This window comes from Motacilla alba, chromosome 1 (assembly GCF_015832195.1).
Source record: "Motacilla alba alba isolate MOTALB_02 chromosome 1, Motacilla_alba_V1.0_pri, whole genome shotgun sequence".
NCBI classification, from domain to species: domain Eukaryota; kingdom Metazoa; phylum Chordata; class Aves; order Passeriformes; family Motacillidae; genus Motacilla; species Motacilla alba.
Window position 1 is genome coordinate 106,499,241 of NC_052016.1, and position 26,981 is coordinate 106,526,221.

At 37.9% G+C, this 26,981-nt stretch overlaps 2 protein-coding genes across 12 annotated transcripts in view; one reads left to right on the forward strand and one right to left on the reverse strand.

The window, feature by feature from the left end:
- The window catches only part of OFD1 (OFD1 centriole and centriolar satellite protein), a 31,318-nt gene extending 13,129 nt beyond the window's left edge, over positions 1-18,189 (forward strand). The window contains exons 11-22 of one of the 3 annotated variants that reach the window (XM_038141742.1): positions 229-320; positions 465-654; positions 1,308-1,438; positions 1,791-1,902; positions 3,357-3,965; positions 6,173-6,308; positions 9,101-9,201; positions 12,567-12,686; positions 13,752-13,906; positions 14,489-14,659; positions 15,297-15,367; positions 16,317-18,189. In XM_038141742.1, coding sequence (XP_037997670.1) covers positions 229-320; positions 465-654; positions 1,308-1,438; positions 1,791-1,902; positions 3,357-3,965; positions 6,173-6,308; positions 9,101-9,201; positions 12,567-12,686; positions 13,752-13,906; positions 14,489-14,659; positions 15,297-15,367; positions 16,317-16,362 — 1,934 coding nt within the window. In that variant the 3' untranslated portion in view covers positions 16,363-18,189. Of the gene's footprint in view, positions 1-228; positions 321-464; positions 655-1,307; positions 1,439-1,790; positions 1,903-3,356; positions 3,966-6,172; positions 6,309-9,100; positions 9,202-12,566; positions 12,687-13,698; positions 13,907-14,488; positions 14,660-15,296; positions 15,368-16,316 lie in introns of those variants that run through there. The other 2 variants (XM_038141753.1, XM_038141758.1) reach the window with 2 other exon arrangements.
- GPM6B (glycoprotein M6B) overlaps positions 16,927-26,981 on the reverse strand; it is a 108,010-nt gene continuing 97,955 nt past the window's right edge. For 6 of the 9 annotated variants that reach the window (XM_038141771.1, XM_038141765.1, XM_038141808.1 and 3 more), the window contains 4 exons: positions 24,142-24,313; positions 22,169-22,242; positions 21,800-21,865; positions 16,927-19,460 (listed from right to left, as the gene is read on the reverse strand). In XM_038141771.1, coding sequence (XP_037997699.1) covers positions 19,311-19,460; positions 21,800-21,865; positions 22,169-22,242; positions 24,142-24,313 — 462 coding nt within the window. In that variant the 3' untranslated portion in view covers positions 16,927-19,310. Of the gene's footprint in view, positions 21,097-21,799; positions 21,866-22,168; positions 22,243-24,141; positions 24,314-26,981 lie in introns of all 9 variants that reach the window. The other 3 variants (XM_038141778.1, XM_038141818.1, XM_038141837.1) reach the window with 1 other exon arrangement.

Consider the following 26,981-nt stretch of genomic DNA (forward strand, 5'->3'; position numbering starts at 1 on the left):
GCATATGAATTTGATTTGCTTAATCCTAAATGTGTAAATGCATATATGTACATTTGTATATTGAGCATGATTTAGTTAATTTTGAAGGCGTGTGTATGACAGTCATTTTTATGTCATAAATTAAATTGAATTTTGGGCTTAGCAGCTTAAAAATGTTTTCTGCTGATACAGTTTTTTCACTGTAATACTCTACTAATTTTAATTCAGCATTTGTAATCCTCCCTGCAGAGAAAGCTATGCTTTTGCAAGAAGAAGCCATTGCTGTTAATTCAAAAAAGGAGGAACTCAAGCAAGCTATATCACGCGCCAAAGAGCTTGAGGTAATTGTAAATATGAAATAAAGAAGCCTATATTCTAATTGGTGCAGTTCAGATATGTTACAAATAAAAAAGAAAATGTGAAATAAAAATAACTGTTGAGTAGTACAGCAGTTCATAAGTTTGTAAACTGTTCTTTGTCTGCAGCTGGACTTGGAGTCAGTGAAGGCCCAGGTTCTATTGGTAAATAAACAGAATCATTTGTTGACAGAAAAACTGAAAGAGGTATCAGACTATCCTTTGCTAAAGGAGGAAAAAGTGGAGCTCCAAGTGCAGAATAAACTACTTAAGCAACAGTTGGATGAGACTCGGAGTGAGAACCAGCATCTTCGAGACAGTCAGTGTGAATGATTTAGTTATTTTCTTGTTTATGTTTCTCTACAAGTATTTGTTTAGAAGTAAATTTTCATTAAAATGCTTCCTTTGTATTATGTTTGCTTGTAGTTAGCATGAAACCCAAGCTAGTGATTGCATATAATTGAGCAGTCCTTGGTGTAAGTTTATTTTCTTTTTTTTGTCTGTATGGGGGAAATCCTGAATTAAGTGGTAGCTGTAATTTGGAAGGATATCCCTTTCACCCTCTGGAAAAAGCAGTGCAGTATTTCTAACCATTGCATTAGTATGGTTAACAATGGTCAAATGGCATTGTTATTAAGTGCTTGCCCGACTACAGTAATAAATACAAAGTGTTTTTAATGTGCATTTCAGAGTACAGGAGAGTAGAGATGTGTGTGCAGTTGTGTAAGATAAGGATATATATTTTTCTTCCAGTGTAGGATAGTCTGGGTCTAGTTCTTAAAGGACTACACCAACGAAGATTTTGGTCCTTTGTAAAAGGAAGAAAAAAAATATTCCCAAGTACTTATTCAAACAAAGCCTTGTTGCGTTCCTAAAATCAAATCAGCTTTACATGTTCATGGGGTGTGGTGTAGAAAAGTGCACACTTGTTATTCTTTGTCTGAGTGTCCAGTGTTTCCCTTTTTGGGGTAGAGCTGTCCCAGCCCTCGGCAGAGTACCTGGCCTGCCAAGTGGAGCTGAGGAGAGTGGAGCATTCCATGAAGCTGGTGCTGGATGAATATGAAAGTCATAAGCATATGTTGGAAAAACAGCTACAAAGTGAGGTAAATTATTATTTCAAAATGATTTGAATCCTTTCTTCTTTCTGTCATCTCTTTCACAATTACCCATCTGCCTGTGCAGGCCAGTTTGGCATACAGTACTTATTTTTATGTATACAACTCTAAAGAAAATAAACTATCACCACACCAAAAAACTACCAAAAACCAAAACCAACCCAACATGACCAAGTCGTACTGAGTCACCAAATTGTCAGTGCTGACTTTCAGTAGGATACTAGGTATATGTGACCTGACTGGACCTGAAAAACATTTAGAAACCAAGTATTCAGCCAGTTGAGATTATTCTTGTTGTTTGAATTACGCTGGTTTTTGTTTTTCTCTTGATTTCCTGTAGATTGAGCGTTGTTCCCAGTTAAAGGCCCAACTGTTAGACTCTGAGGCTACTGTCAGGAAGTTAAATATGCAGGTTGAAGAACTGAAACTGCAAGTGAAGCAAACACAGGCAGGTTTGTATCTTACACCAGAGCAATCCTTCATGAAAGACAAGTGTAAGAAGTTCCAGAAGCTTAAAAAAACTGCAGTTGTGTAGAACCAACACATCACCAGGGAGTATTTTAAAGTTTAAAATCAAAATCTATTTAAAGCACAGTTTAAAAAAGGGATTCATTTTAACCTCCTTTCAGAAAACAAACCTAGCAGAGGAAGAAAAATACTCCTCCCTGAGCATTTGCATATTTTTTATTGTCTGTTTTTCCTCAGTATTAGGCCATTAATGTTTGCTGTTAACATAAACAACATTTTCCAGCAGGCAATTTGTTTTTAATGTGTTTTGATTCTTGAATGTTCATAATAAAAAGAATCAATTTGAAATTTGATTTTGTACCTCAGAAATTTAGGCCTAACTCTTAAACAGATTTAGTCAAGTCTAATAACTTTTGCCTAATTTATGCTTAACTTATAAGAACATTAGAAACAGGGGCACTTACATAAAGCGATTCAGTCTGCTGAGGAAAAGTTCTTTTAAAGATGCCTGTCTGTCAGTTTGTTAATATCAAGTATTATAAATAAAAGGGTTAGTATGTGTATTTATTGTAAAAATATGGAATTCAATTCTGCAGTGATTATACATTACATACAACATGTTGTCTCATAGTTCAGTATACGCAATATTTTACATTTCATACTATTCACTAGACTTACACATACATTTGTGGTACACGTATCAGTGCCATTTAGAATTGGAAATTTGTTATGTGAAAATAGCAAATATATATTTTAATTAAATGACTGAGAGTACTGTAGGAGCTTTCATTGTACATCAGAGTTAATGAAGCCATTGAAGAACCATTTGTGTCAAATAAAAACAAGGTTGTGAATTTGCTGAAAAATACAGCAGATTGGTCTTTTGGGCTTGTTGAAGCATGCAAGTGTATGGAAGCGGACTGCCTCAAAACATTCAATTTAATTGACAATTTTAGAGTTATTTTAATGAAAAAAAAACCCAAACCAAAACATTTTCTATGTCCTGTGTTGTTTTTCTGCAAAATTATTTTTTTATTTAAATAAAGGGGAACTGTTAAGACTTGTGACATGCCCTGTGTTCCTTAGACTTTACCAGCATGATAAGATATAAAATGTCCAAAGTGGTAATGTTTTCATTTTTATTTATTTACTTAAACATAATTTAAAAAATTAACATTGTAGAGTACGTACTTAACAGTGGTTTTACATGGAAGAATTATATATTTTAAAAATAGCAGTGATAATTTGCAGCTTTGGAGCTGCATTAAGAATACATTTAAATCAATTTCAATTAAAATACTAAATTCTCAAAATGTGAGCCATGGTAGAATGATTTTGATCAAATTGGAATTGAAATGCCATGTTTTACTATTTTTGCTTTGCTGGGAGTTTCACTCTCTCTCTTTAGTGTCACTCACTTCCTCTTGCTCCCGTTCAGCTCTGGAGAATGAGGTGTATCGGAACCCAAAGCCGTCGCTCGTCGACCGCTCCGTCCTTGACTTCCTTGGAGACAGGATGGTGCCCCACGACGTTTACGTGGACGGCGCGTTCCCGAGGAAGCCGCTGCTGCCCGATGTGGGGACGGCCAGCACCGTGCCAGGTCCTGGCTGTCACCTGCAGCTGCAGCCACGCAGCGCTTCCCCGGACTCTGACCTGGAGTGCATCGCGCAGGCCCGCGCCAGGGTGAAGGAGCTGGAAAAGGAGGCCGAGTACTTGGAAGAAGCCTACAGGAGTTACCAGCACAGAGTCATGCTGAATGCAGCTGCAAACAGAACACCGAGCAAGATGCAGCCTCCTTCAATTCTGCAGCGTCCTCTTAGTAGCAACCCTTTGACTGTCCAGCAGGAATTGCTAGAGCATAATCCCAGCTGCCCACATTCCCCTCTGAGCAGTCCAAGAAGTGAGGAACACATCAAAAGAACCGGGCAGGTCGATATCTTTAAAACTTCCTTCTCGCCACCACACAGAGGAGCATCTTCAAGGCGCCTTTCTTCTACTCCCATTTCCAAACCGAAGAAAGACCTCAGTAACAAGAAAATTCCAGATGGTAAGTCTCAGTTGTTAATGGGGTGCAGTAATGGGTTTTGCTTACTGTTCCTCTTGTGCTCTGGGAACAGAAGGATTCAGCAGCGTTAGTCGTGGGCTCGTTATTTGCTAAGATGCAGGAGAAGTCAGGAGATGTGGTTTTGCAGGAGACAGAATATACCAACTGCTTGGAGTATTGCTTCTTCCTGGAAACAAGTACTGGAGAAGTATGTTGAGGGAAGTTAAATGTGCTCTAGGCAGCTTTCAAGAGAAGACTGTGCCATATAAATCCCTACAGGTGTAACTTTATGATATACAGGGTTTAATTCAAAACTTGCTATTATGTATATCTACTTTGAACATTAATTGTAGTTTCTTAACCCTCCTGTATTTCTGACATTTAATTTAACTGTTGTAATTAAAGTGTGTGGCAGAAGATGTCTTTGGCTTCTCTTAAATAGAGCTTTCCAGTCTGAAAGGTCCAGGTTTCCTTTAGTTTGTTCTTTTTGCTGTGACATCTTTATAAAACACCCCTCAGTAATTTTAAGGAGGAAGGATCTAATGTTTAAAAAAATTTAATCTGCTATTAATATCACAGTTTCTAATAATTGCTTAGTCTTTTTTTTTTAAGGACAGTACTCATAAATACAAGCAAAATAGAAACAAAATTTAAAAAAAAATCTGTTGTTTCAAATCTGCAGTCCATCTGCTTCTTGAGTGATGCGATTTTTTTCACCCTGACTCGAAGTGGATTTAATAGGATAGAAAAAGAGACAGTAACAAAAAAGATAATGATCAGCTGCTCCATGAAGGAAGGTTAAATACAAGGGCAGTTTGGAAGAAAGATGGCTGTGGGAAATCTGGAAAACAATGAGCGATGTGAAGAAGGTGAAAAGAAATCAGCTGATTACTGTTTCACAGACCCCAGAATCCCCTGACATTGAAAGGAAATAAAATTAAAAGCTTTTTCATACCATGAGTAAATTGTGTAATTCATTGTGAGAACAAGTACAGATGCAGGAATACAACTTCTCTGTCAGGATGATCCAAAAAAGTATTGATTGGAGGAAGGCTGGGATGAGTGTTGCCAGAAGTAAGATACAAGTATTCTCCTTTTTTAATTTTAGTTCAGTTTTCTTTGGTAATGGGCACTGTTTGAAACAGGTTACAAACACTGATTGTGGCTGGCCCTGTGTTTCTGTATGTAGAGCATCATACTCTGTTACTAGAAACATCTTTGAGACTTGAACTTCCAGAGCAATCTTTCATGTTGTAAGTTCTCTCTGTCAGCTTCCATATAAAATAGCTGCAGACTATTTGTTTAGCACTTCACACAGACAAAAGCTTTCATAATACTGGGGTTTTGTTGAAATATTAGGAAATGTTAAAACTATAGTTTTGGGCATAACCTGAGCAATCCTTGCTGTCTTTGTACTGTTCAGAAACTAGTTACAGGATGGCAGATCTCTTTTTTTCTATTGGATCTGTTCTTTGCTTAATGCAAAACCTGACTGGCTCTGGAGAGGGGTAAGAATTGAATAACAAAGGAGTGCATTACCTGACTCAGGAGTTCCAGAAAGGGAGTGGTGTGGAGTGTAGGAAACCAGGCTGAAGCTGGGTGATAGGATGTTAAGGTTAGCTTCAGTGCTGTTTAGTGGGATTTGTCAGCTCCCAGTTAGATTGCTTCCCCGCTGAGATGTCACTTCTCTCTCACGAGTCTTCTGAGGAGTGCTTTTATACTGGTGTATATATATTATTCTTTTTTGCTAGGGATGACTGAAACACCAGGTGTGGTTTTGCTAGAAAACTCTTAAAGTCATTCTGGAAGCTTCTGTGGAGCTTTTTGGTGCTGTTGGAAATACCAGTCTGAACTCAGGGTAAATTTAAAGAGGTAGAAGGTACCATGCATGTGAGTCTGAGATTTGTGTTTCCTTTAAGTGAGGTTAAGTGCAGCTCATTTGTCAGCACCTGTCTCTGGAGAATGAAAGGAAGAAGTATGTCCTACTCTAAAATACTTACAGTTGGCAGATCCAACAGCTGTTCTACTGCATAATCTGTGGAAGGATTATGCAGTTTTTTATTTTCCTTTAAATTAGCTCATGCATGTGACTCTTTTCCTTCCCAGGTCCATGCACATTGAACCAATAATGCATGTGTTGTACAACCAGCCTTGTCTGAGAAATAGTAGGATAAATAGCTAATACAACTTGTGGGATTTTTATTCTGCAGAGAGCATCAAGAGCTCATCCCTCACCTCTTCACAGCACAGTGTTGACCAGATTCTTTCTCCTATTTCAAAGCCATGTTTGCTTTCATCTTCTGAGTCTGTTCCTTCCTCACCATCCAGTCACGCCCAGAAAATCAGGTAACATTGTTTACAAAGCAACATTTTTAACCTGCTTTTTAAAGAAACATTTATCTAATTGCTCAAAGTGATAGCTGCTTTACAAATCAAGCAAGCCATTGATTTTATAAGTGAAAACTTTTGTAAAGATGAATAAGGATTTCCATTTTAAATATTATGCCTCAAAAGGAACCTAGTTATAAAGAAAACCTGACACACTTTGCTCTGAGCAAAACCATGTCTCTTTATTGTGTCTCTGTTCACATCTATGACCTGACTGATGAGCTTTTACTAATTGAAGCATTTGAATTTCTGCTTCCTATTTGAGAATTTAAATCAAGGCAATTGTACATTCTCACTTCATTCATTAACAAGCTGCAATGCTAAATTTATTACTTCTTTTCTCTCTCTGAAGAGTTTGTTCACGTGCCTGTTTTCAAAGTAGGATTTTCCAGTCTTCTTTGCATGTGGAAATGGGATGGGTAGCACAACTCTTCTATTTTTCTGGGTTTTTTTTATTTATTTTATTTTTATGATCTTTTTAAGGTAAATGAATAACTTGACAAAATTAAGCTGCATTAAAGTGACTTCTCTTTTGTCTCTGTATCTTCTATTTCAATGTCTGGAGTTCTTCTGGTCTTTATGGCCAGTGTTGCCTCTACTCTACAAAACTAAGAATCCTGAATATGTGTATTCAGAAGCAGCACTAGGATTTAACTTTTAATATTTTTTTCCTCAGAAGAGACAGCTAAATTGTCCTTAACCTGCTAGCCATCATTTCTGATTTGGTGGCTGAAGAAAGACAGCTTATGCTGGGGCAACTCCAGCAGGCATTTGTAGGCCTTTCTTATTTTGTTGTTATCAAGGCCTCAACATACATTTAATGCAGAGAGGGTCTCTTATCTGGTTAGAATTTTGGGAAAGCCTTTATGTTTTTTGTCTTTAAAATGAGCTGTTGGGATATTTAGGGACTCTGAGGTGAGTTTCCTTTAAGTATTCCCTTGAGGCTGTGTCTCCTTTCCCTACCCCTTCACATTTTCTGTGGTGTGTCTCAGATTGCTTGTACTTCTCTGGTAGACCTTAGAAAGTGGAGGTTGAATGTTAACCTGCATGTTAAGGTGATGGGGAAAAATGTTCTAACCCTTCTTTGAAGGATTTTGTAGACTCCATCCTGCTTGAAGAGTGAGCAGTATAAGCAAGTTGTGTTGCAGAGGACAGACCCGGGTCTGGGAAGGCAGCTATAGTTTGTTGTTGCTTTCTTGGGTTTCTTATGACAAAGCAAGGGTTTAAGGTCCCAATAATTGTCTTGAACTTGCTGCTTTCCCAAGACTTTTTCAAAGGAAAAACATTCTTTTCTTGCGTATTTTCTAATTTCGTGTGCCTTGGACTGTTTTCTGTTACATGAAATATTTGAGAAATGCATGTGTGGGCTTTTCCAGTTATTTACTCTTATTATTAGGCAAATGCCACATCACTGATGTTTATTGTGGGATTAGTTTATGACCTGTAGATTTTAGGTGGCAATGGGAAGAACTTTGAAAAGGCAAGAAAAGCGAACGTGATGCTGTAACATGCGTGACAAGCTGTTAGAAGTCAGAGCTCAGTCGGTGGGGAAGAACAATTGCTTCTGCAACTACAGGAGCTCCTTGTTTATTTATCTTCCAAGATAGGAGTGGTATGAAGGAAACCAGTAAACACAGACAGGAAGACTGGAGTGATAAGGCAGATAATTACCTAATTTTTTGTTTGTTCATTTGTTTAGGCCAGAAGAAACCAGTTGAGGGTCGTCACTGAGGCATTGGGTCCTCTGTCTTTCTAGCAGTGTTGCAGGACACAGTATTGAGGAAAGTGATATGCATGTCTTTGAACTTCACACCCTTAAGAATTATTTAGCACTTAACCATTTCTGTGAAGGAAAGACTCAAAACATGAAATAGATTTCCAAACTTGAACTCTGTCCTGTTTAATTTACAGGGTATTTTTCCCCACTGAAATCACTGAACTATCCTTCTGGCAATGCAGATTTCTTTGTCTGTGCCCAGATTCACTTTTTGCTTATGAACAAATCTCATTGTTGGGGGTTTTGTATTGTTTGTATTGTTTGTTCTCCACCCTTGCCCTGTGGAAGACCTGTATTCCTTAGAAATTGTAAGCACAAACAGGCTGTGATGAAGAGCACCAGCTGGTGTGAAGTAAGCCCCTTTATGAAGTGCTGATGCTGAATTTCATTAGTGACCTGCACTCCTTTTGCTGTTCTGGTTCTGGCCAGAGTTTAGTAGCTGGGTCACGTGGGAGGCATTGTTCTTTCACATTATCTTTGTGATGAGATAAACGGGGATTTAGAACGAGGGCACTAACCCCATTTTGATAGAACCCACATTTTCACCCCTGCGTCTCTTGTTTTGCCAGACATCTAATCCTAATACATTTCAAAAACATCTGTTAAGATGACATCAAAATGGGAATTAAACTGTAACACAAAGCTTAAAAAGGCAAATTTCTTCGTTTCAGTTGACTGTCACAATTCATTATATTTCTCCTTTTTTACATATTTTTGTACTCTCTTTATTTTATTTTAATGTAATAAAATTATGTCACATAAAGACCTTAGGGAAAGGCTGAAGGGGAATGCAGTGGACTTTGGGTGTAAGTTGGAGAACTGGATTGAAATACCTTGAGTCAGAAAGTTTCACTGATTTTAGGTTTGGTTTAGTCTGTTCCTTAGCATGTGAGTGAATTTCAGATGGCTATTTGCTTAGAAGTTCAGCATTTATGTTTATTAACTTATTTATATTATTCCTTATTTTTTTCAGACTTCAGAGTCAACAAACAGATGAACAAGATCTCAGTGATATTCACAAACCAGAGGAACTAAGGTATGAGGATCTTGAAGAACACATTTCTACTCTTGAAGGTAAGTTTTAGTGCATTTCAGACAGTTTGTTTAACACCTTAAGGCTTAACAGTTATAGGAAAAATGTCTTCATAGTTTTAAGAATGTAGTTGGAGAGAAAAATTTCTGACTGATTTTGGAATTAGGGAAAACCAGTGTCTCAGATGATGGGGTATTAAATTTCTTCATTCTTGCATCTTTAGGTAAGTGTATATAGTAATAAGCAGACATTAAATTGAGTTGGTTCTGAAATTTCTAACATAAATTTGTTCAGAAATCTTGCATAACCTTGTTCTGATTTATACTGTAGGTCTGATGGTTGCTTTTGAATGTTTTGAAAAGGTGTAGAACTTTTTTTAAACAGAAAAGTGTATTAGTATGTGAACTAAATTCTATAAGCCTAAAGATAGGTTTCTGTAGCTATTGCATGCACTCTTGATTTTTCCTTCAGTAACTGAGGCTTAAATAGTGGTATGAATTAGAAATTGCTTAAGGTTGCATGAAAATGTGGGAAGAAAGAATTCTTGCAGTTATGCTGTCATTAATCAGCATCTCTGAGTAGTTTTGGAACACATGGTTCAGTTACTGAAACCTGAATTCTTTTGAATTTTTTTTTTCTCTGAGGTCAGTATTTCATTTATTTGCATTTCTTCTCTCTGTTGATTGCAGGCTATGAAATGTTTTCTTCCCTCTGTATGCTGCAGGGTTGGTTTTCAAAAATCTTTGCTGTAACTAAGGTAGTGTAGAAAGAAGAGGGTAATCAAACTTGATTTCCTTTATAGCCATTTGTATATGGAGTGAGAAATAGAAGCAGTTACAGGCCTTACTTAGTTTTGAGTGACATCCTAATGTTGAACCTTAGCAGCCTTATCTCCCATGAAACTGTGGGTTTAAGGTAAATGAAGATGAGGAAGATGTGAACAGCCAGCTCACCCTCCTATTTCCAGATTTCATAAGGTCTGCAGAGTCCTGAGGCTTGGTGGACATGTGGCATGGTGTGGTGTGACTAAACTCACAGGTGGTGATGAGATTGTGATTGTTGTATGGGAGAGTTAGGGGTATTTTCTTTGAAACCAGTGATTCTATCTGGTGTGAATGTTTTCAGAATGGCTAATTCTTTCGGTTGTGTTTAGGTCATATGGAAGATGGAGTGGAGCCCTTGCTCACTCTCCTGACCCTGTGAGAATATGGCTTTCAGTATTTTAAAAGCAAGCAACCCAAAAACTATGTTTGTTTAAATAGCAGATGTGCTGTTAGTGTTTAGTGATAACTGGCAGCAGATAATGCCTCATCTGTGCATTTCTCTGTGGAGCTTTAGTCCTTACTCAGCTGGTTTTATTTCTCTCATTTATTTCTTTTATCAGCTTTAAATGCATTATTTGAATATGAACCAAGCCTGTAGCCACTAATGGTTTCTACTCATCTCACATTTTAATTAGACTTATATTTATTTGTTAAATTTTGTATGGGAGACTTTTGGGAATACATTACACATTTGACTTTTATTTTATTACATTTGACAACAGACTGGCATTTTCTTGGCAATTAGGGCTGAGTAGATGCTATGCCCAAGTGAGGTACTAATGAATCATTTGGTGGTTGTGGTGGTCAATAATTGTAAGAATTCACATATGCTGATGATTTCTCAATCAACAGTACTTCAGTTGGGTGAGCCTACATCAAAAGACAATCTCAATATGTAGGAGGAAATCATGTTGGCTGAAAAGGGGAGGAAGTGGCTCAGGAGAAGTTACAGGGTAATTTCAGGGTAGGTAAGAAAGTAAAATGTAAGAAGTAAATACAAAAAAAAAAGATACAGTGAAGGATGAAGTTAATAACAGTAAAAAAAAAAAAAAAATCAGTGATTTAAAGGGGTACCAGAAAATATGAAAATATGGAAGTCTTTTAGTCCTGCTGTGAGTTCTAGAAAGAAAAGATCAACAGATTATCTTGGCAGCAACTGTTTCTGCGTGATGTGCTTGTCTTAAGGGAATAATGTATCTCTTGCTGTCCACCCTTAAGAAGGGAGTGAAAGTGTACAGTTACCTTTTTTCCTCCTTTGCAGAGTAGTTAATTTGTTTTTTTATTATTAATGGTTCTGGTTTGGGTTTGTTTGTTTGTTTATGCTGTTAGTAGTCATTTTGAAGTTAGAAGTAATATTTAACTGGGACAAATTTATGAAATTATTTTTTTAATTTAAATACACCTGATGCTTATTGGTGCCTCATATGTTGTCATTGTTGTCGTTGATAGCTTTAGAATTAAGAGAGCAACAAAACACAATAGATTTTTTTTGAGTGTGATGGCCCATTGTTTTTGTTACAAAATACCCCATATATAGAATTTATTTTCCTAGGTGAAGCTGGTAGGAATTCCTCTTGCTTTGATAAGAAACTGAAAACATTCTCCTAACTTAGAATGGCAGCTTGACAAAAATTTTCTGTTATGCTTTCATCTATAGTTCCTTTAAAAGAGTTTTAGTTTAAAGAAATTTCAACCATTTAGAGAGAGAGAGAGAGAGAGGCTGATCACTTTGGTTGACTTGGGTTTTTTCATGTAAAATATTTCAGTTTTATTATTATGTGAAAAAGACAAAAGCTTGAGACATTGCTAGTATATGAAGGATGAAAATGGATGTTTTCTAAAGCTTTACCCAAAACCTAGAGCTATATAGAGTATCTGTGCTATGTGACACAAAGTGCTTGGGAGAATGGTCCTGTGTATTCCAGGCTGACTATCTAGAGGTAATGGCCACATCTTGTTTTAGCTCTTGTTTTCTGTCTCCCATCAAGTGAAATAATAGCACTCTGCATATTTGCAAATCAGTAATTTAAAAGCAGTTCAATATCACAGCAGTAATCAAAGAGAAAGGACAGTGATTGTGTTTTTGTGAATTCAGAGCCAACCTTGCACAGTGAAAAGACAGTATAATGTAGAATATCTGAGTTAGCAGCATCCATCCTGTGCACTGAAGAAGGCAAGGACCCCATTAAAGAGTGTGTGACCACATAGTTGAAGATTATTTTTATATGCATAAAAACGATGAGCTGAACTTGGATATACAATTTTTCTGTTACTTGTATCTTGATTATGTAAAGAAATGAAAACATCTTGGGTTTCTGTTGTATATTTCTACAGTTTTGGCTTTATAAACAAATGTGTTCCAATAGCCAATTTCAAAACTAACAATTCTGTAATTAAGGAAGCAAGTACAGCCTAGGATAATTCTTAATTCGCAGGGAGATGATCGAGCTGAAGGGAAAATGCTCAATTAGTGCTGATATTTTTGTGTTCTAATTTAGCCATTCCCACACTCTCTGTCCATTGCTGTGCTCCACTTTTGCAATTACAATATAATGAAGCCATTGTTCCAATTTCTTCTCCAGATCAGAGGGACATACCAGAGGAGTGTGAAAGTGATGTCTTGCATCCATCTGGGGACATTGTCGATGGAAACTGTGTCACAGCCCCTGTGCCAGCAACAGCCACTTCACTGCAGGACTTAAGTGAGTTCTCCACTCAGACACAAAAGAAAGTACCCTTTTAAAATGTCAAATGTGTAACACAGAAAGCCAAATATTTAAGAGTCTGTAGGTATGTAGACTGGTGTGGTTGAAAAATTTTCCAGAAAGTGCCATTTTTGTAATAAAGAGAAAGGAGTGCTTTGCTTTCTTGTATGAGGATGACTTTTTTCATCGTGGTTTTAGTTAAATTTGCTTTTAATTTAAACATTCTTGCCACCCATCCCACCCCACCATCCAGCCTCTTGTGAGATGATTATTTTTTCTTTAGGATAATTATTAAATATAATTTCTGCTCTTGATAGGAATGAGACATTAAATGTTTTGAAGAATTTTATGTACTGCTTGTCTGAATTTTTTTTAAATTTACTCTTGTCTCTGCTGGTGAACTGTGTTATCACAATGCAGTTTGAATTCTTTGGCTAGATGAGAATAATATCTCAAATATAGTCAGCATACGCTGCTTTTATAATTGTTCTAGATGAAAACATTATGGTTATTTTTGTTTTAGAGAAGGGCTTTCTAGCTTCTCATGATTCCCAGTCCTCAGTTTGCCCATCTCATTGCTATCTAATGCTGTTCTTTGTACACAGCTTTTTAAATACATTGGTTGTATCAGCAGCATGTCCTGCAATAATTTTGCAAGGGGTTTTAGATACTTTGCAGTGTAGTTGGATACAATTCTTTATGTTTATAAAGCAGAGGGGGAAAGAATACAGTACCATGGACTTTGGGATAATAAAGGTTTGTTTAATAAGAAGAGCCATGAAAGGCAAGAGAAGCATACAGATCTGTCAAATCTCTGGCCTGTGCTTTGGCTCTACTCTTTAACTCTTGATGAGTCGTTTATAAGACTAGAAAATGTTTGGAGGTGGGAAAACACATTACCCCATACCCAAGAGTAAGTTCAGTGCATGTACAAACAGTGTATGCAGTTGTTTTTCATTTGCTGTTAACGTTGTACAGGAACCTGGTACTGATTTGTATGCTCTCGTAGTGGGTACTGAACTGCATAAATCAAAGCACAGATGTTGAAATCATTTTTCACAGCGGTGCTGGATCAAAGGCAGATTGAAGAACAGAACAAAGAAGTTGAGGAAAACTTAGAAGAAGAAAGGAAAGCGGGAGAAGAAAGGAAAGAGAAAGAACAACAGGAAGCTTTGGAAAGCGAGCAAAAAGAAGTGGAAAAGCTTAACGAAGAGGCGGTAATTTAATTTCTGACAGTAATGCAGCTTTGTAGTGGCTGGCATTTTAGGATTGCTATATGTGTTACTTGTTTAAAAGTAGATTTTTATTCCATAAAGTGAAAGTAGTAGAGGCTAAGTTATTTTATGTACTTGTGTGATTAACCAGAGTCTCACTAGAGTGTCTCCTTATGCCAAGTGACTTTTTCACTGAAAACAGATGCCTTTCCTTCCCTGCCTCATGGAAGCTACAATTTTATGGCCACTGTCACCATGCTGTTGGAACAAACTGAACATTTGCTGTCTCTGTGGTGTGGCCACTGCAGGTTGGGGACACCACCAGAATATGTTCATGTCCATCTGTCAGGACTTCCATGGTACTCTGGGAAGCAGAGGGTATAAGGAGACCTTGACTTTGCTTCAATCCCTTTGAGCCTAAACACTTAATGTTTAGTGTTCTGGATTTTTAGGTCCTGTTTAATACTGTTTAGACTGGCATGTTTTACTGAGTTTTTTTAATGAGAAATTCTGCATGTATTGCAGGTAGTAAGGTATAAATGTATTTTTCTAATCAGTATTTATTTTTATTTTTTTGTCTTAAAGTATATCCAAGACTTGATGAAAACAGATGAAGAAACAGAAGTTAAAGAGGGAGTAAAATCTGAGCATAGTAACACTGCTGCTGAAAATAATGGAAAGGATCCTCCTTCCAATCCATTAGAAAAATACATGAGAATAATTCAGCAGAGCAGAGAGCAGGAACAGGCAAACAAGGTGATTATTCTCAAAACACGGTCTCAAACATAATATTGACCACATTTGTGTCTTGCTAGGCATGCTTAGAATGAAAACAATATTCACATTTAATTTTTTCTTAATTTATAAACTTTATGTAACAACCTGCAGAGCAGAGTGTTTGGATTTGTATTGAAAAAGTGTGATGAGCCAAAAGAAAAAACACAGAAAACCTTGTTTTGTAAGGGTTACTGGTATCCTCTGGGTGGGGGGGTTTATTAATTTGTTTTTTAAGGTACTAGGACAGTATTTAAAAGTCCTCAATTTTTAGCTTCAACTGTGTTTAAATACAGTTTGAACCTACATATGCCAGGTTGTGTTCTTCTAACACAACAGAATTTATTCTGGCAAAATGGAAAATTGGACTGTCAAAGAAGAGGTATGGGTGGACATTACTTCAGTGAAGGAATACAGGATGCTTTTGTTCTGCCATGATCCCAGTCTAAATTTCCAAAGTGTTACTATTCTAGATCCAGTGTAGCATTTGTAGAAATGGGTTTGGTCCTTTGGAAGATTTTCATTTTCAATTACGAGCCTTAAAAATCCAGATACTATTATTAGATCACTTTGACATTAGAACTGGTTAGATGAAGTGTATTTTCCTCTTGGTTACCAGGATTCAAAAAAAGAAGAAATAAGAGAAGGGTCACCTTCAGAAGGACTTCTGTCTACTGAAAATGATGACAGGTAAGGCTCATGTATTAATCATTTCTAGTACTCTATATTAACAAATAATAATAATAACTCTATATATAGTTGTAATAGATTTAGTATGAATTATGTTAAGAGACATCTGCCTCCTTAGAAACCAAAATAAATTATTAATCAAAAGCAATTGTGTCAGAAAAATTGAGGATCCTTCCAATTCTTGTACATGCAAGTTAAGCACTGTATGTAACTCTCATCTGAGAGCTGCAGTTATGATCTGTTTCACTAGTTGTGGCACTCCAAACTTTTCCACAGAGAGCTGGAGTTTGAGGGATTGTTCTTGGATGGTGACACCCTGGGTAAAAGTTTGTCTGTGCTGCACCTCACCTATAGTCTGTTCCTAGCTTTGATTTTTCAGTAGCATTGTGGACTTTTAAGATGCTTTATTCAGAGATTTTGTCTGCCTGCACTGGGTCACAACAACCCAGGCATTTCCTCTGGTTCTTTCTAGGCATTGATAGAAACAGATGTGCCTTTTAGTTGCTTGCAAGAGAAAAACCAAACAATCCTCCTCCAAATCTTTCATTTTTTTCCAAGATGTAGAATTGAAAATTAGTAAAAAAATATGGAGCAGTTAGGGAAAAAAAAAACCCATAGAGGTTCACTATAACCATAGTAATGATTCACTACTGTCTGTGCTGTTAAACATAACAGACCCTCCCCTGCTGCTCCTGAATTGGCACCAGTTGTGTTGTTTTCACTTGGTGAGCACTACAGAAGATAGTTCTGCTCTTTGAGGTATAGGTGATGGCTTTCAGTAAATGAAGGCCTAAATCCTCCTCCTTTAGGGTTGGTTTTATTGCCAGCAGTTCACTGAAACAGCAAAGGCAGTCTCTTAACTTCTGTTTTAAAATGAGTATTAAGATCTAAGATAAACTACATTGGACTCATACCACTTTTATTTTCCTCCCTCCTGTAATCAATATAGTCTTGCAGACATTTCTCATGGAGACGTGGATGAAAGCTTCTGGTGAACAACAGCTACTGTTTTTTAAATTTTTATTATTATTATGAGAAAGATATTTTTAAAGTAGTTTTGTGCCTTTAATAAATGTTAGGCACCAACACTACAGGCTGTGTAATTATAAATTAATAAAGCAGATTTTGATCTGTTTCATCACTTCAGTCATTCATTTCAAACAGGGAGTCCTGATGTGTTACTAATCCAGGAGGAAGCCCTTGGGTGGGGTGAGAGAAAGAACAAAGCAGGGAACAGAAGCTGATCAGTATGTTTGGGTAGATTTGTGTTGGCACTGAATTCCTCTAAACTTTGTCCATTTTGCCAACCCCCGCCCCCCAACCCCTTCTCCAAATGGTTCCAAGTGTGGATGAAAGGAAGAAAAAATTCTCTCATCATTACCTGCTGTCACATGGAGGCACTTGGCTCACACAGCTTCAGAGCACTGAGTGTGACAGACCCAAAATAAGGTGTTCCTTCTGCTGCACGGCAGGGGCAGGAGCCACTTTCAAAAGCAGCCCCTCTCATGTATCACCTCGTTGGTATTAACCAGCCCAGAATGGAGAGATTAAAATAAAAATGCTATTTAACTCATCTTTATTTAAGCTTTGTATTTTGTAGGTAGATTATAGGCAAGATCATTAAACTTTATTTACAGTATAAAATACAGTAGTTTTTATCAATGAAGTAATTTTGGGTGGCAGCATATATTACAACTTGCACTGCATTTGAGGCTGCTCCTCTTGACCTAACTACAAGAACATGAAGCCGAGTTTGACAGAATTTAGGGGCAAAAAACCAAAGTTCTGTCTTGAATTTGCTGGATGTTTAAACACAATGTACCAAAACTGTGACAGATACAAACTTTGCTTTTTGAAATGAAGCTAAAGTGTGATGATGTGGTTACTCTGATTTTGCATGTTGCTTAATTTGCCGTTGCAGCCACTCTGGCCTTTACAGAATCTCTGAGTGACTGCTCCAGTTGGATTTTGGGAAGGGGTAGTGCTTGTTGCATTATGCTGGCCTGGAACAACTACCACTACTGCATGCTGCACACAACTGCTGCTGCAGCTGCACCTGCAGAGCAGCCCTGCCCCGTGCAGGAGGGCAGGGAGCTCTGGAACAGAATGTGTTTCACCTCAGCTAGAGACATAAAGCCTAGAGATGCACTGCCATGGAGTAACTGTAGGTCTGGGTTCAAATAAGCATACACAAGTGTTGTCTATTATCTACAAATATTTATTTTAACACTTGGATGTAACTACAGGAAGCCCTTGGCACTGATAGAAAATATTGATTCACTGTTAGGTTACAAAAATTTATACATAGCAAAATTTAATGCTCTTTACATAAAAATATTAGACTACTTAAACAAAACTTCAAAAACTCCCAGTAATAGCTACACTGAATTAGAAAAGAATTAGGCTTTAAGACACTGCCTCCATTATTACCCTTATGCAAACACTGGGCTAGAACATCACCTGCATTGCTGTAGAAATGTCTCCTTCATGCAACAGGTAAGAACATACACTAGGCTATTTTGTCATATTTGCTCTACATCAATCAACTTTGCCCCTTTTTTGAAACTGTCAAATTAGACTTCAATAGTTAACAAAAGAAATTATATTTGAAGTTAATACCCCCCAAAAAATGCCTTTTCTCTTAATACTGATTTGAAGGAATTTGTGCTTCCTTTGATGTATATTCAGCAACCAGTCAAAACTACCAAACCACACGTCAGCTTAGCAGGGGTATGACTTGAATATTTAATTTTTTTCAAATGAATGATCTATTTTTACTTTTCCCCCCCAACATTTATATATATATATATATATATCATATAGAACAAACACCAAATATACCATCACTAATACTCAAGATATCACTGAATGCTTCTGAAAAAAAACATTAATTAGAAGGCAGACTTCTATGGGAAATGACTTTAAAATGGCACCAGTTTGTTTGTTGTTTTTTTTTCTGAACACCACGTTTTCTTAGTGTGCTAACTGATTTGTAAAAAGGAAAACACATAAGCACTGACTATAAATTTGCTAAGCACCAAGATAGAGAAAGGTGGACATCCTGTATTATTTTTATGGCTGCAAATTTTATTGTTTGTGTAAAACTCTGCAAACTTTCTCATCCGCTCATTTGGAATTGTCAGATCAGTGTCATTTTAATAAGGTAACACTTTCACTTACTTAAAATGTAGGATAATGGTCTCCTGCCACTATATAAATGCTACAACATTTATAGAAAATAAATATTAAGGCAAAGCTGACATTTATTTTCAAAGAAGGGGAACATTATCCAGATCCAGGGATCTACATTCCATTAAATAGTTAATAAAAAGATTAGAACTTGGGAGATCTGCTGGACCCTCAGGTGAGCACAGGGCTGCGACGGCTTCATCGTGGCAGTGTGTGGCACAGGAGTGCAGCTGCTCCCGTGGCCCAGGTGCGGGGCGTTCCCAAACAGCCCCCCTGCACCACCTGGGAGGTGCTGGAGCTGTGCCATCACACACACACACGAGCTCCTCTCAGAAATTCCAGCTGGGCATGGGTTCTTTTGGGAGGTGCTCAGTCACACACCGTGCGCGTGCCCGAGGTCTGCACAGATCTACTGCCTGCTCGGCTGGGGCACCCGCCACCGTTTTGTGCAGGGCCTCATGCTCTGGAACAAGTCAAATATTAAATACCAAGTCTCAAAGAAGAATAATTTGGTCACTTTTTGTAAAGTGTTGCCTTTTAAAATGCCTGGAATAAACCCTCCATTCTCTTTTAGAAAGGATGGAAGATTACCAATGGGACAATTTCCCTGAAAAAGTTTTCCAGGAGCTGGAATGTGAAGCTTTTACACTTCTCTCTATTTTCGTTTGCTAGACACACATCTGTACTGCAGAGCAGCTATTTGCTGATTTGTCAGAGCTACAGAACTCTTCTGCTGAATTATTGTGGCAAACATTTATGTGTAAGAATTGAGTTGCTCTTTAGACCGAGACTGGATATCCTGAAGCTCCTGCTCTTCTTTTGCTTTGATATCTTGGTAGGCCTGCATTTTGCTTGCATCCTTTAAGTAGGCCCAGTTAGAAGACAGTATCATGAGGAAGTGGATCTGGAAGAGAAGGGTGAGCATGATGGCGAGTGAGCATGTCAAGAGGCAAAGCAAGCTGCTAGTCAGATTAATAGACGCTCTTTAAAATAACGACCAAAAAAAATAGTTATTCTACGTTAATAAGCATTCTGTTATTAAAACAGGCACAGAGGCTATTTTTCAAAGATCTCTAGAATTTGGCATGCTAATAATTCAGTTGGTTATTCACAATTTAGAGAAAGTTAGTACAACAATATTAAAATGAGCTACAGAGTTGTACGGTCAATTAAAATGCAGAATGGGGGGAAGCAGAAAACCAGTTTTGTACGTGGCAGTATATGGAATCTGTAAACTACGAGGTGCTCAGAAGAACTGCTCTCTAAGGTCGTGGTGTTTATGCATATCCAAGCCCAGAGCCCGGCAGGTCTTTTCCCTCAACAAGCAGATGAGAATTCCACCCTCCCCCTGGAAGAAAACCTGAAACTGTGAACTGTTTTATTCACGTGAACAAGGCTACATTAACACATCGAAAAATTAAACATCAAAACATGAATCCAAAACTAAGCAAAAGCATGCAATGTCTGGGTTAAGAAGTCTTAATCCTGTATTTTTATAGCTACATTTTTAAGCTTCCATTGTCCAACCTCAGGTGAAGAGTTGTGTATAGCAAATGGTTCTCTTTTTAAAATTATTACGTGTTTGTTTTTCTAGTTTGTGCATTCGTCTCTTGCCAACTTCTTTTGCCCATACTTCATGCAAAAACATCTACATCTGAAAACATTGATTCTTCTCCTTCTTTTTTCCCCCCAACACTGTGAAAAGGTCCCTGTGATCTATGCATGGTTTTGCTTCCTGTGCAGTCATACTTACATTTTTGAGATCTGGCTACTGAGAAATCAGTTACTAAAGTGCAGCTATACAAGAGCAGAAGCTATTTATATGCTGTTTCTTACTAGTTCAGGGTCCAAAAGAAAGAATGTGATTGTTTTACGCAGCGCTAAGGCAAGGATTTATTTTCTTAGAGAAAGAGTATCATTTGGCATGCACTAAAGAGTAAGAGAAAATAATTGATTTCATCATCCATGGAATCACTTGGAAATACAAGCAAATTAATTCATAATACCTGGGCTTCTGACCTTTGCCAACATCGACTGGCACTACTTTATTATTCCTTTTCTTTCACAACATATACATTTTGCATGCTTAGGGGCATTTGTATTTGGTGTTCATGGCGAAGAATAAATTAATGCATCTGACCCTGAACTGTTCCAGTATTTGTTTGAGATGACTGTAAGAAATCAAGTGGAGACCTGAAATGAAAACATCCCCTTTTCAGAAGGATGCTTTATAAACACCCCTACAGTAACTGAATCCTCTCAACATGAAAAAATAGCCAGATCTCATCCACATCATAGTTCATATACAAGAAGTCATTTCATTAATTTGATAAGCTAAACGAGGCTTACTGAAGCTATTTACAATTACTGTAACAAAATCCAAAAAGCTAGACTTTTAGTCTAGGGTGTCAGTGGTATTTCAAGCTACGCAATGCAGCTTTTTACTGGGCTTATACAATTTAGAATTTAGTGCAGCAATCTTCCCGACTCTTAAACTTCAAAACAGCATAGTTATATGTAGTAGCCATCATGTAGATCAGCTGGTGGAAGAGAACAAAATACAGGAGAGTAAGATACAACAAGGTGACGGCTCAAGCCCACTTGGGCAACTCTCGATACTTTTACAACAGCTGTTACTCTGAGCTCCTTCCAGGGTGAAGATGCAAATAAATAACCTGCCATTTCTCTGGGGAGGATAACCCAGTAGAAGCCCTAAGGCCATTTTGTCAGCCAGTTGTGAGTACTACACCAGGGCTTGGCTGGCACAGGGTTAGAAGCTGGCCACTAAAGGAAGCGTTAGGCATAGGAACGAGTCATCTTGTCAACGTCCCTTTTCCCCGCCGCTACCTGGAACGGGCACTGCAGGGTTGGACCAGTCAATCTGCCTGGCTCCAGGCAAAGGAAACCGAGAGGTTATAAGCAGCTGATCAAATAAACTACAAAAATGAAAATAAATAGTGGAAATAAAAGCAGAAATAGTGGATAGAAGTAGGATTTTGAAAGGACATGCAAATAATTTTTTCCTAAGTGTGGGGGAGGCGGGTTAAGGCGACTTCCTAAGGCAAAAGCTGGGGACCTGCTGACTTGTGATGACCAAACCATAGCAGCAAATAATGGTGATTACAGCTCACCCCCCTTCATGTCTAGTATCACTACCTTTAATATATACAAAATTTAATCTTAAAGCATCTTAAGGCTAAAATGAACATTTTTAATTCTAAAACAACAAAAAATACTACCCACCAATGCTATGACAGTGGCACCAGCTCCAGCACAAGCCACAATGAACAGGTGATAAGACATGTAGAACTAGAGAAAAAAACATGTTAAAAACATTGAAGTAATTCATTAGGTATAGTATAAAATGCATTTCAAGTGTTCTAGAGAATAAGGATAATAAAACCATCTTTCCAGCATGGTAGCAAAGCTTTAGAAAATAAAAGTGTTAAAATAATTTTTTTTTTTGGATGATGTAACAATTACTTCATTGTTACAGTTAAAGCAATCTCTTTATACTACTAGCATGAGTTCTCTTGAAAAACTTTCATCAATTATTACATGGTGCCCAAGTGACTCGTAGGCAAAAGCTGCACACAGGTTACATTTCTGTACCTCATTCGTGTTGCAGATGTTCTCTAAAATTGGGCCACAGGCTTTGCCAGGTACAGCGTTCCAAGGGATAATACCTGAAATACCACAGAAAAGAAACCACTAATTTTAGCAATCAACACAGGCTTTCCATTCCTCTCATCTTTTTCACTTGCCAGTTGCGTTCCCATTCTGGGCATCTGTGTGTTGACCAGAACAGCTTGGAGCTGGCAGCAGGAATTCAAACAACTCCCTCAGGTTATGCTTTCTCCTCACACTGAGGGCTGCTGCTAAGCCATACTCTCAGATGTAGTTTTCCCATCTGGCAGCCTAACAGTTGGTTGAGATTTTGCACTTTGGGTCCAGTTGCACACTCTGCCTACTCCCCCACTCAGCACAGAAGAGAGAATCTGCATCTCAGAGGTACTTGGCACCTTTCAGGGTAGCACTTACTAGATGAGGTTCTACTTGAACAAGAAACTACTGTGGAAGGGTGTGAATACAGAGCTGGAGGGAAGAATTACAGGATTTTTTTCTGGTTTAGTTCCAATAGGTAAAAAGCATCAAATGAACACTGCTGCAAGAAAGTTCAGTCTGCTGCACCTCATATACTCCCAATGACTTCTCTTAAATGATTGCAAGTCTGAAAAGTCAACAGAATCTAGCAGATTTAAAACAACATCAACTTTTAGGCCAGTAACAAATGTAAAGCTTAAGCAAAACTATTAGAATTAAGAGAAACCCAGTTTGTTTTCCCATAAAACTTTGCATTTCAACCCAGCTGGTTGGAATTAGCAAGTCTATATGCGGCAGGCCATTGAAATTATCTCAGGATGGCATGGCTTTCAAAAAGATTTTATAGGATTTTCTTCCCAGTCAGCTTCTCTGCAACTGCTACATACAATTCCAGCCTTTTTGCTACTGCTTCCACACAAAAATGTGAGGAAAGTTCAGTGACACATGTTGTCTGTTGGGGAGCTGATCTCTCCTATCACGCACTGAAACCCAAATGGTTTTACTGATCAGGGGAACAATACAACCCTGTACAGCACTAATACAGCTGCAGAACAACCAGGAGAAGCAGGAAGGTGGAGGAGCACATCTCCCTTCACTCCTAGGCTTTGCTGCTGAAGAAAATGTCCTCCCAGCCTCTTGCTGTGAGTTGCTAAAATAGAATGTATATGTTTAACTGATTTGAAGGCTTGCTTTTATAATTAGTGTGTCTTTTCTTCTACTGCACTTACCTGAGCAGGAGAGCAAAGCCAAGCTTTCTTACTTTTTCAACTTTGAATCCATTTTCTCAGCTTTGAATAACTTAGTCCAAAGAAAGAAACATTCCTAGAAAATGCTAGCTAGAATGAAGCCAGAAGTAATGGTGACAAAAGATCTTCTGCATAAGGGAAGCTGAAAAGATTAACTTCATGAAAAACTCACCTTAAGAAATGAAAAGCCTGACCTTATTATAAGTTATTGTCCCAGCTCCCTCAGATTTCTGCCTGTCCTCAGAAAGCAGTATTAATTCATTATGAGTTATGGCAGACTTTTAATTGCAGTTGTTTTTTTTTGTTTTTTAACTGAAAGTAATTGTCAGTGCAACATTTAGACGTTTATTTCATCTTTAAATGTAAAACAGTTTTCTGAAAGAACAGAATATTGGGTTCAGAATATTGCATATGGGTTCAAAATCCACAATCTGGTTATCTGTTTCTCTGCACTGTGTCCAAGCAGTTTATTTTGAGGCTGATCTATTTTCAAACCTAATATTGCAGTATTGGAACCTGCTACAAAATCATTTCAGATAAGTGACTTGTCAGTTCAGTTAAATTGATTGCATCTGGAAAGAGATCAGTGTAATGTGAATTAATTAGAAAAGTAATAGCACATTCAGAGATAGAAGATGCTTCTGCATTTGATTCAGCTGATGAGGCTGAGACAAAACTACTGAAGACAGACCGGGGAGGACGGATAAAGGATTTAATCAGGATTAAAACGAGTACCGTATTGCCTGATGTCCACGCAGATCTGGTCCCCTGGAACTGTCATATTGGTCTGAAAAGATTTGATGACTTCACAAGTTGACCAGATGTTATAGAACATAAAGACAGGCACAGCGGAGAAGCCGAAGACCCCGAGCCAGGCCACTCCAAGCACATAGGTGAGGAAAACAAACTGGGCAGAGAAAACACAAACACTTAGTGTTTATTCTTTGAAAAGACTGCTTAAATTTTTCTTAAAAATGCTTCAAAGTAATCTTAAGCATACTTTTAGAATTCAAGTGAGAAAGCATTTGATTTTCAAGCACACAAAATCAGTATTCTCATTGCTTAGAAATACTTTGGTAGTTTAAGTGCTACAGAGAAAGTAATTCAGACATTTCCTTTTTCATCAGCCTGCTTGAGTAAACAGATTGCCCTCATGTGAAAGAGCAGCCCATTGATTTCTCAAGATTCTCAGCTAAGCAGGGATGCTGGTTGTAGGCTAAAACCAATAAATTTCAACAAAAATCAATTTAAGGGGTTTTTTTTAAATTAACTGTAACATACTAGCATTTCTATACAACTTGCAAATCAAAACCATGCAGTGAATCAATGCTCACAGAGCTCCCCCACACTCCCTGATGTATTGAAATCAATTTGGAATGTAACATTTGAAAATACCTATTTTTGCAAACATACCATGACCGTTAAGAGCAGATCAGAAGGATTCAATTGGTCTAATACTCACTGCCAAGCAGAAATTGAATTACTTCACCTTAGAAAATCATGGATTTATCCACTAAAATTTGCTGGTTTGGGTTTGCTCTTTAAAAAAACCACTACATTACATGCATTTTCTTCAGTTAGATTAAAAGATGTGGCACTGATTGCTTTGAAAATCTCCAGCTTCCTCCCACTAAGCTCCTTCCCTTTTCCCTCATCTTCAAAGTGTTATGGTGAAACAGCAGCTCTGGCATCAGTTCCTAGCTCCCTCCTCCTGGTGAGACCAGGATTTGGATCCCACTTGGAAGGTGGGGGAATGCTGTTACATCTCCTGGGCTCTCTTTTCACTGTTAGCTGTGGCTGTTCTCTCAGCTGTAGGTGGGCTGGAAAGGCTTCACTTCCAGAAAAGCACTGGTGCCCTGCTATCTTAAAATCTGTGTGCCAGAGGACAACAGCAAGGATGGGAAAGGCTCTCAGACAGGAGGATTCTCATCCTGACCCAGAACCAAGGGACTGAACTAATGCTGCAGTGGTGCAACTTTGCATCCCCACAGGTTTTTTCCAGAATAACCCTACAAGTATTCGAGCAAAAGCTGAACAACTGGTTGGGTTCCAGTCAAGGGAGGTGGTGTGTGGGAAGGTGGAAGTTCTTGCAAAACTATGGCCCATAAAACCCCAGCTAAACTTTAATTTATAGACAACTCAGCTGGAATACCCTATTTCATATTAGATAGCACTATACATCAGACCTCTATGTTTTTTGTGAGAATTGAAAATCCTCTCTTTGGATTTTGGGAAGGACCAAGTGGTCCCAGTTAAAGGATTTCTGTAGATACACTACAAATAAAACATGTGTTTGCATATGTGTATGTGGAAGTGTGCATGAGAGGAAGTGCACAAAGCCTTTAAATCCTAAAATAGCCAGGAAAAAATACACTCACTCTCACATTTAATGTGATAACTGTGGGAAATGGCTATTCTGCATTACCAGAGCCAACACAAATAATTTAGGGAAGATGGAAGTCTGTCTTCTGTAGCAACCTTATGCAAGATGAGACTGCCTTTCATGACTTTGCTCAATAATATAATGAAAGAAGAAGTAGAGGAGCTCTTGATCAAAATGGCAAGAGGTCACTGTATGTCCAAAAGCCTGTCGCCTGTACCCAGCTGCAGTCACTAGTCTGTTAAACATTTTATGTCCTCACAAATCTTGTTCTAGCCCTAAGGTTTTACACAGCAGCATACAGGCACTTTCCCTGTCACCACCAAACATTAATGCAGCTTATCAGAGCTCCAAGCCATTCCTCAGTTGGTAAATTCTCTCCTTAATTGTATGGACAAATATGAACAAACATGAAAACATGTTTTCCTGCCCTATTTCCATGTGTCACACTGGTATTTGTATAAGCAGCTGACAATCATGTGCCTGCAACTACTCAACTGCACGAGCAATTGTCTGCACTGATGAGATGCATGGATGTGTATGTTTCTACTTTATTTTGGATCTTTTGAAAACACTGCTTTAGATCTAATTTTGCTCCTTGGTGAAGACCATACTTGCTGGGAAAAAAGGGAGCAAATAGATGCTTAACTGGAAAATTATCAGATGCCTTATTTTTATTAGCTCTTGAAAAATTCAGTAAGTACCCAACAGCACAGTGGAAAATTGCTAACTCTCATGAAAATAAACATGCATCTCTTTTGTATTTAACCAGCTGAAAGTACATATTTTTTAAGTTCAGGATATAGACTGTATATTAAAATGCAACAATCACATCAAAAGCCTCTTCTCTTTTCACCCACACTTTCCCGTGGGCGATCTGTCATACTGCTTAGCTTCCTCCATAACTACGAGCTTTGAATTCAGATTTTCAGTAATAGCTTTGAAATCTTCTCTCAGAAACATAGTTATGGCTGTTCTTGCAGAGTGTGCCCTTGGGGACAATGTGGGTGAGAATCTGAAGTTTTATTTTTAGTTAAACTTTGCTTACAATTTTGTTCTAACACAGAAGTATGCTGAAGAGAATATGGCTGGTAACTTTAAGGCTTTGCAAAAAAGCCAAAGCCTCGCTATTCTATCTGTGTGCCTTTTGCCATCTGCAAATCAACACTTGATTCAAGTGCAAAAATGTTGTGAA